The following is a 10104-nucleotide window of genomic DNA, read 5'->3' as shown; positions in this document are numbered from 1 at the left end:
CCTGTCAGTACGGTATATCGTATCCTGGGTTCCCTGAACGTAGAGCGGAAGGTCGGAAGTGGTCGTCCGGTGACGATAATGACGAAGCAGAGGAACACATCGTTAAAGAAGCTGTTTGACAAGATGGAAGGAATCGTCTGCAGGAAGAAGACGAGGTCGCCGGAGTACACGGAGAAGCAGATTGAGACGGTTAAATCACAGTGTCGGTGGATGACCAAAAAATACCGCGGGACGTCTTTCGTTCTGGACGACGAAAGCTATTTTCCGCTGTCCAAAACGCATATTCCAGGAAATGATAATTACTACTCCAGCGACAAGACATCCACACCGCCTGAAGTGAAATACAAGTTCAAGAACAAGTTTGAAAAAAAGGTTATGTTGTACATCGCAATTTCCGACCGGGGCATTTCAAAGCCTTGGTTTAAGCCGAGCGGTCTGGCAATCAACCAACAAATCTATCGAGAAGAGTGCCTCGATAAAATCCTGCTGCCGTTCCTGAACGAGCATCACGCGGATGGGAAGTACGTCTTCTGGCCGGACAAGGCGTCTTCCCATTACGCCAAGAAGACGCTGGCGTATCTTGAGGAGAAAAAGATACCGTTCGTGCCGAAAGATCGTAACCCAACAAACTTCCCCCAGTGCCGCCCAATAGAGGATTCCTTTGGCTCACTCAGTGCCCTAGTGTATAAAAACAATTGGAGGGCCAAGGACACGAAGCAACTGACTACAAGAATCCGGAATTGTATCCGGAAAATGGACGTAAGTGCCGTACAACGTTCTTGTGAGAGCATCGCGACAAAGTTGCGTCGAACAGCAGACCACGGCCCTTACTCAAACATTCACTGACATTTTTTTGAAGAAAATACATTATGTTATTAATAAAAAATACTGAAATCGGTGAAAAATTATGTTTGATTGAAAAAATTCTCATTTTTTATTTAACACCCGTTATTTAAGAATTTCTCACTAATTTGTTCTCTATATTCATTCCTTATGTTGCCAAATAGAAACCAAAAGGTTAATTAAGCCCGCTTAATGGATCCCACGCGGAGATCATATTTGTACCCGCTTCGTACACCGAAAGTGTAACATAACCAATAAATTATACATTTATACAAAACAATAATTTTGAAGGGTAGATTAGAAGCTCAATCAATGAACAGTTCTGCGATTGGACCCATGAACGTGCGATTAGTAAGAAAACGTGGATGTGATAACGAAAAATAAATTTTGGGCGGGACTTCTATAGGACCAGGTGATGATCTTGCTGCTTCGCATCTTTGTAAAAAGATAATGCCTCAATTTATATTCTAGTGTGTAGGTATTGGTGACTATCATACACTGCATGATTTTCATATGTGTGTGTGCAAGCGCTGAGCGCAAACGAATGTTTTTGGATTTTTCAAGTGTCAAGTTTCTATAAGACCAGTTACATTTTTCGTTGTTTCAGTTGTTTTGAAATTGTTTTGAAAATAAGTTGTTTTGAAAATTCCGAACAGAAAAATGCTCACAGAGAGAGAAGAAAGACAAATCGAGGCATTTCACCAAGAAAATGTTGGTATCAGAGAAATTCAATTTCAATTTCAATGTTACTCAGGTGACTATTCGTCAAGTTTTGGTAAAGAATCCTCGCATAAAGAGAGCTTTAAGCTCCTCATCTTACACCATCTCACATCGGAAGATGTCTGAGTTTTGCCAAAGCTCCCATGAACCGACAGTGGGACATGGGATGTCATGACAAAGAATGATTCCAAAAGAATGCATATTGCTGTATACAATAACGAAAAGTTCATCAATGTATAGGTTATTTTCACTGACGAAAAAAAGTTCAATTTGGCTGGTCCTGATGGTTTCAACGAGTACTGGCGTGATTTACGCAAGAAGGAACAGTGTTTCTCAACCATGAATTTTGGTGGAGGCTCGTGGATGGTTTGGACGGGATTCTGTGCAACCGGATAGCTCAAGATAGCTTCCACATCATTCAAGGATTACATACATGTTCTAGAATCCTCTCTCCTACCGTTTTTGCGTGAATATCGTCACAACAAATTTAGATTCCAGCAAAACAATGCTACTATCAATATCAGCAAGGAAACTAAGCAACGAATTAAGGACCAAAAACTTGGACTTAGCCGGCTCGTTCTCTAGACTTGAATCCTGTTGAAAATATCAGGGGGATTCTTGTACGTAGAATCTACACTGAGGGAAAATGGTACATCACGATTGAAGAGCTCAAGGTCGCAATTTCGGAAACATGAAATAATATCGAGAAATCCGTTCAGCAGAATTTGGTAAATAGTATTCCAACACGAATTTTCCAGGTTATTAACCAAAATGGCAAGGTTTCCAATTATTGACATGTAAATCAGCCGATCGTTTTGATCATTGATAATACTTCTGAATTTTGAAATGGTATTATAGAAACTGGACAACTGGAATTATCATATTTAAGCACAAGAAATAAACAAACAACTCTTTTGAACGAAATTGACGTTAAATATACTTTATACTAAGCATTCAACAATGTATGAATATATCTTATTGAAATTCCAACTGTTTGTGTTGCAACGAAATATAAGCAGGGTTATAGAAATTGGACAGAGTGTATTGTACTTCATTCAAAATGATATTTGAGGAGGTTGGAAAATTTGCTAAATATTTATTTTGGGTGTAATATAGACATATGAGGGCGGTCTGATAAGTACTTAGCCTCATCGCCCAATGGTGTCAGTATCGCAAGATTACTGATCGTGTAGTACATTCTCGTAAATGGCTACTGTTCAAATTTCAGCCGAATCGGACTCTTAGTTTTGTTTTGACCGTGTGTAAAAGCGGGCGTGTCCGCGGATTTTGGAAAAATGGAAATTCCGTCGTCACCACGGACAAATTGGTTGAATTGCACTACGAACTGCTGCCCCATCCATCGTATTCTCCAAATATGGCCCCGTACGACTTTTTTTTGTTTCCAAACTTAAAAAAGTCACTAGCCGGGCAGAAATTTGAGTCGAATGAGGAGGTCATCGCCACCACGGAGGCCTACTTTGCAGACCTAGAGAAAACGTATTTTTCAGATGGATTAAAGTTGGAGCCTCGCCGGGTCAAATGCATCGAGCTAAAAGGAAACTATGTTGGGAAATAAATCGCCACTTTTCCAAAATTTTTGTCTGCCCTCGTACAAGACCGGAGTTGTTTTCAATTGCACTCAGACAAACCATAGGGAATAAGTGGTGATTTTTTTTTTCGATGAATAAGAACAAACCAACATCACCGAGTATCACTAGGGAAGCTCATATCATATCAACATATTCCATCGTAGCTTTGAAACCGGCAGATCGTTTCTACCTCCTGGATCGAAAACAATCCGAGCTTCCCGGGAAGTCCGGATCTCAGTGAATCGACACGGGGGCTCGGCAGTCATATCTCACATGGAGGCCAATTTAATGTTTGACTGTTTGGCGGTCTTATTGTGGCCAAAAGCGCATTGCTAATAACGGCAAGAGCCATCCATTCGCGGTTAGCCTTGGCTGCCCTAGGTCTTCCTGTCCGCCGCGCGGCCCCGCAAGACGCAACCCGGATGATAGATTTGAATCCGACCGCAAAGCATACAATGGTGCCGTGGTTTAATGTTGCTGTTCGAGCGATTCTCGTGCACCATGCGGAAGGGTGTATTCGATTAGTCAGCAGATCCCGACATAACGTCGAAATCAATTTTGCTCCAGCACTCAAACTACCGACGCTAGACCAGACCGTGCTCTGTGGCGAAGTTATGTTGTTGGAGGAGGGGAAAAATATTAGCCCATACAAACAATCGCCGGAACCCGACTGCTGTAGGAAAAAAGATCCTCAAAGGAAGCAAACAGTGAAGAACTCAAACTCATGCTCTAGTCACAACTAACACTGCGAACGGGGGCAGGAAGGATTACTCTGTAACTCCATTAGGAGCGATTTTCACACTGCTTTATCACAAACACACAATGCTGCTGCCCAGAGAAGAAAAAGGATCAGCGGAAATAGTGCGGCCCGAGCGAAGCTCGCTGTTTGAGGCGGCGAAACGCTATCGTATGGGGGCCTGGAGGATAATTTACACTTAAAAGCACTTTTCACGCGTCGGTGTTGGAATGTGAGAAATTAGCACACTGCTGTTCGCCCCCACTCGGGACCCCGACCCCAGCGGATGGTTTGCTTTCAACAGTAAACGGAAGAGCGCTGTTTTCTTTCAGAGGTGAAAAACTGTGACCGGTTGAGAATGAGATTTTTATTTTCTCCCGGGAGAAGATGCGATTTCGGACCTTATGCAAATTGCGTTCACTTGGGCGATAACGAACGGGGCAGCGGTGAAGAATTTTCCAATCTGGTTCGGAATTTGTGGCGCTCTCGGACGGAATGTAACTATTTGGGGATAGAAGCATATTCCCTTCGAGCATGCGATAGTCGATGATACTGTTTTTTTCTTCATTGAAGTGGTTTTCGATTACAGCTTGAAGCTCTTGAACTAGATTTTGGATAACGAACTGACACTAAACAAAAAAAAAAATAAAATTTGATCTCGGAGATCGTTCAAAAACAGAACCATCAACATGCAAACAATATTTTTCTCCGACAAACATCTTCCCATGTGAATCAACAAAAATGTAGGTCACATTCAGATCCCACTTTTTGCGTGCTATCTGCGTCCAGCTTCAACCTATTTCCCCAACCGAACGTAATTCTCTTGATTAAAATTTAATTTTGTTTCATGAACTACAAGAAATCCGGAGTTGTTGATATGGTGCGTCAACAAATGCACAGAAAATTTCCGATGCGTACATTGCAAGGGGGGAGGAAGTGGACGGGACGGTGTGTGTGTGTGTGTGTGTGTGTGGAAAGAATTCGAAATGTGATTTTCCAAACACAAATTTCAGACCCCGGTGGGAGGAAATTGTGGTTGGAATAGAGCTTTCTCGAGTTTTATTTTGTTTGTCATTCGAGCTGCCGGAACAATTTGTGATATGTCACAAGCTGAAGGGAAAGAAATTCAGCCTGCATGCTGTGCTTGAAGAACACTACCATGCATCCCAACAATTTTCATAATAAAGACAGGATAGAAGCAAACATTTTAGGTAAATAACATACATGAGAATATCGGATAGATACCATAGTTTGCGCTGCAGACAGGATGCCGCAAAATTATCGTTCGTGTTTCCGGTTCTTATGATTGTGTGTGTGTGTGTGTTTATAATAAATTTAAACGATTCGTTGGATGGTATGATTCGAATTGACTCTCAATGGGAGCACATAAATTTGTACAGTTTCGACAACTCGAATGGCATTCACATCCATCATCGCCAATATTTCCTAAAGATCATTACTTAAACATTGTTTATGACATATCATTCCATTTCCACCCATTCACCAATTAGACATTCCCCCGCTGATAAACATATTATTTGACTAATAGAGATGTGAACTTGAGATCGAAATGATACATAAACGTAGGGGAGTTGAGACTAAAACGGACATGTTTTGAAGAACTTCAATTATATCTTTGCAAATTCATGTTTCCCAAAACTTTGATGTATTTTCTTGCAATTAAATATACTGTTTCTCTACCTAATTGACCAAATATTTTATAAAAAAGTGTTTTCCAATATTTTTTACTGAAATTGAAACAGACCGATAAGTACAACATTTTTTTCGATGCGGGAAATATGGACATATAGTGGGGGTGATATGGACAGATTTGTAATATACATGAAGCGTAGAGGTTGATCGATCGCGAGAGGGATAATTTTATTAAACCAAGGTCTGTTCTCATCACGAATGTCCGTAGAATTAATCCACCTAGAAGTGATATCGTGCTTTTGAGCAGTATAAACGAACAGACCCCCAACTTTTTTGCTTTTGGTTCCAGTCAGCTTCTAAACAGTCCGATTTTGGCGATTTTGTTTTCATTTATAGACGCAGGGCGTTCCTTAGGAACAGATTGAATAGACTTTTCACAGTCCATCTCACTCCCACTGGCAACTGTCCGTTTTACCCCACCAGTACAATTATTACAATAATTTAAATTTTCCACTCAAAAAAGAATTAAATTTTCCGTACACATCTAATATCGCTTCTCTGTAAACTCACAAACCGAAATTTAACCAACTCGAGAATTATTCAAGCAAATGAATCCAAATTGAGCATGTGGATGTATTAGGATGCAATAAATGTTTGTATGGTAGTAAGACTCTCCACCCCCTCTCTAAGGGTGGGCTGTCATACAAATGAAACACAAATTTCTGGATTACTCGAGAATTATTCAAGCGAATGAAACCAAATTTGGCATGTGGAAGTTTTAGGGTGCAATAAATGTTTTACGGTGGTGAGACACTCCACCCGCTCTCTAAGGGTGGGCTGTCATACAAATGAAATACAAATTTCTTCATAACTCGAAAACTAATCAAGCGAATGGAGCCAAATTTGGCATGTGAAGATTTTACGGGGCACGAAACGTTTCTATGGTGAATTCACTCATGTCCCCCTCTCTAAGGAGGGCTGCCATACAATCGAAACACAAACTTCTGCATAACTCGAGAACTAATCAAGCACAATTTGGGATGTGAGGGTTTTTGGGTATGAGAAATGTTTCTATGATGGTATGACACCCCTCCAAACATGACAATTGAAAATTTTCGAAAAACTCCGAAAGAAAAAGGGAAAATTCGGAAAAATAAATTCCCATATGTTCTACAATTACATAGTGACAAGTGTTGTTAGTCCATTTGATGTTTGCGCTAGCGAAATTGATCGTTGTTCCAAACTGGGAAAGGATTTTAATGTTTTAAAACGCACTCCTATATCTTCTTTTATCTATACCAAAAAAAGGATCGCCGGATGTCAAAAAACAAATATTGGGCGGGACGAAGTTTGCCGGGTCAGCTAGAGTAACTATACAAATCAACCACCAGTCCATGTTACCCCCACTGTCCGTATTACCCGCGGTACATTCCAAACACAATCTCTAATCGGTAAACAGCTCAACATGATCCAACACAGTTTGGTTTCAGCACTCGTGAGATAAACATCTCTTTAGTGAGCTCTCCAAATCAATTCAACGACTCTTTCTTCCCTATTGTTTGGTATAGTTCATTTGAGTCTCGTAACAAAGAAAACTATTGTGAAAAAGAGTGTCTAGTCGAACGAAATGGCGGATGACCCTGGTGGTGGGGAGCCATCACGGTTATTCGGATCTGGATTTGGCCAACTAGCAGATATCGTTGACTATGAAACAAAGAAACGACCTTCGACAGGAACGACGCCGAAACAGAAGAAACGCGGAATTTCCGGAGATTTAATTCAGGAAAAACAGTTTTCCAAGGAAGCGCGTATAGAAGGGAACAATGGACCGCGTTACTTGATTCTGACTCGTACAGATAACGGGGAGACAATGGAAAAATTGTCGCCATTCTTCATCAAGAAAGCAGTGGATAGCATTTCTCTTAATGTCACAATCAGTCGGATGCGAGACGGAAAATTGTTACTAAAATCGATCGACAGACAACAGGCGCAAAAATTGTTGAAACAAACAATGTTGGGAGGAAAATATGGCATTAAAGTTGAGGAACACCCAACCCTCAATTTGACCAAGGGCGTAATCAATTGTCGGGACTTCATGTTTCTCAAGGACGAAGAAATCTTGGAAGAACTAAAGACTGAACACGTAATTAGCATCAGACGATTCTCGGATCGAATCAAGGACGGAAAAACGATACGATCATACACGTTCGTATTAACATTCAACCTTGGAAATTTACCTTCATCGATCAACGTCGGTTTCTACAACTGTAAAGTGAAACAGTATGTTCCATCTCCTTTGAGATGTTTTAAATGCCTACACTATGGACACGACAAAGAACGCTGTAGAGGGAATCAGATCTGTGCTAGATGCGCGAACCTCTACCACGAAGGAGAGTGTTCAACACCAGTAGTGTGTGTGAACTGTCTTCAAAATCACCACGCTCTCTCAAAAGAATGTCCCATATTCCAAGACGAACTTGAGATCCAGAAGCTAAGAGTAACTGAGAAAATCTCTATCCGTGAAGCCACCCGTAAACGACGACTTCAAGTTCCGCATCCTATCCCACACCGATTGACTAGAAGTTTTGCTGATGTTACCCAACACATGGTCACCGAGAAAGCGAGACCCGAAGGTGCTGCTGCAATTGTTGTGGCTACTACTACAGACGCTGCTGCCCATTCATCCAACAAAACCGAATTAACAATTAATCCGAACAACAAAGCCGGAGATGCTGATATGGCCGAGAACTCTATCGGTTCAGAGAGAGAATTTCCGATAAGAACAACTCCTACAAAACAAAGAAACGAAGGTAAACTAACACCACTAACATCAAAGGACAATACTAATTTAACTGAAGTGAATGAAACAAATATGTTGCAAAATAACAGTCAATCCTCCATTGTGAGGAAAGGACAAGATGAAACACTAACACCACCAGAAAACTTATTTGAAAATTCAATGTCTTATCCCGTAATGGACGAAAACGAATTATCTACAATATCACAAGCAGTCAATACGTCCATATTTGTTGACGAGGTTTATTTAGATGAATTGTAAAGATCCTCTGAGTTTCTTTAATAACACGCTAACCCCTTTTATTATGGATAGAACAATCATACAATGGAATGCAAAAGGTTTTTATAATAATTTTGATGAACTCAAATTACTCATAAGTGAATATAACCCGTATGTAATCTCGATTCAAGAAACTCATTTCGATCATAGTCGTAGACCTACTTTAAAAAATTTCAATATGTATTATAAACTTGATCAATCCCATTTAAGAGCATCAGGAGGTGTAGCAATCGCGGTTCATGAAACCTTCTTCTCTGAAGAAATTAACGTCGATACAGAGCTTCAGGCTGTAGCTGTAGCGATCACTTTTCCAATCCAAATGACTGTTTGTAGCCTTTGTTTACCACCAAACAAACCAGTTACTGATACCGAACTTAACGATCTCCTGAAACAGCTTCCTGTGCCATATTTGATTACAACCGATTGTAATGCACATAACGTAATTTGGGGTTCTGGCAATACAAGTACAAAGGGCAGACTTATCGAATCTATAATTGATCAACACAATTTAAATATTTTAAATGATGGTTCTCCTACGCATTATAGTGTTGCCAATAACTCATATTCAGCTATCGATTTGTCATTCGGTTCTCCTTGTCTCCTCTTCCACTTTTCGTGGCAGGTACATTCAGACCTTTGCTCGAGTGATCACTTCCCTATTATACTGACACCTCTCCAACGTAATCTCAATATTACGAGACGCCCTCGTTGGGTCACGCAAGCAGCTGACTGGGCGAACTATCAACATTTAGTATCCTTAAATGCTGATTATGATCAGCCTGGCGAAGTGTTGCATAAAATAGAACAGTTTTCCTCTTGTCTCGTAGATGCTGCTAAGCGGTCTATTCCGATGACTTCTAGTGAAATCAAAAAAGTTAAGCCACCATGGTGGTCAAAGGACATAATAAAGTGCATTGAAGCCCGAAAGAAGGCTTTAAAGAAATTAAACAGATGCATGACCACTGAAAACGAAGCTGAATATAAAATCTTGCGGGCAAGGGCCAGGCGAGAAATAAGAAAAGCGCAATATGAATCATGGTCTAAATTCGTACCAAGTATAAATCTAAACACACATGTTCGAGAAGTGTGGGCAAAAATACAAAAGGTGAGTGGAAAAGGGAAACCTCGAACAATTACGACATTGAAAGTTGATAATAATGTCCTAACAAATCAAAGTGAGATTGCTGAAACACTTGCAAACACATTCTCATTTACATCTAGCTCAGAAAACTATTCCCCCGAATTTTTGGAACACAAAATTCAATGTGAACAACATAATACTATAATATATGAAATTGGAGGTGTCAATGAACTCAATTCGCCGTTTACTTTCGCTGAGCTTGAACGGGCATTATATAGCTGCAAGGGAGGATCCACTGGAACTGATAACATCCATTATGACATGATTAAAAATTTGCCTTTGGAAGGTCTGTACCACCTACTAAAATTGTACAATGAGATTTGGGAACAACGAGTTTTCCCAGATC

The 10104-nt window shown here is 40.4% G+C and overlaps 1 protein-coding gene across 1 annotated transcript; it reads left to right on the top strand.

The window, feature by feature from the left end:
- The first annotated feature begins 7168 nt into the window (after window positions 1-7168).
- On the top strand, window positions 7169-8599 carry LOC129766938 (uncharacterized). The gene has a single exon (XM_055767536.1). It carries the CDS (start codon window positions 7169-7171, stop codon window positions 8597-8599), a length of 1431 nt encoding a protein of 476 aa, XP_055623511.1.
- The last annotated feature ends 1505 nt before the right edge of the window (window positions 8600-10104 follow it).

This window comes from Toxorhynchites rutilus, chromosome 2 (assembly GCF_029784135.1).
Source record: "Toxorhynchites rutilus septentrionalis strain SRP chromosome 2, ASM2978413v1, whole genome shotgun sequence".
In the NCBI taxonomy this organism is placed as follows: Eukaryota; Metazoa; Arthropoda; class Insecta; order Diptera; family Culicidae; genus Toxorhynchites; species Toxorhynchites rutilus.
This window is presented reverse-complemented; position numbering and strand designations above follow the sequence as displayed.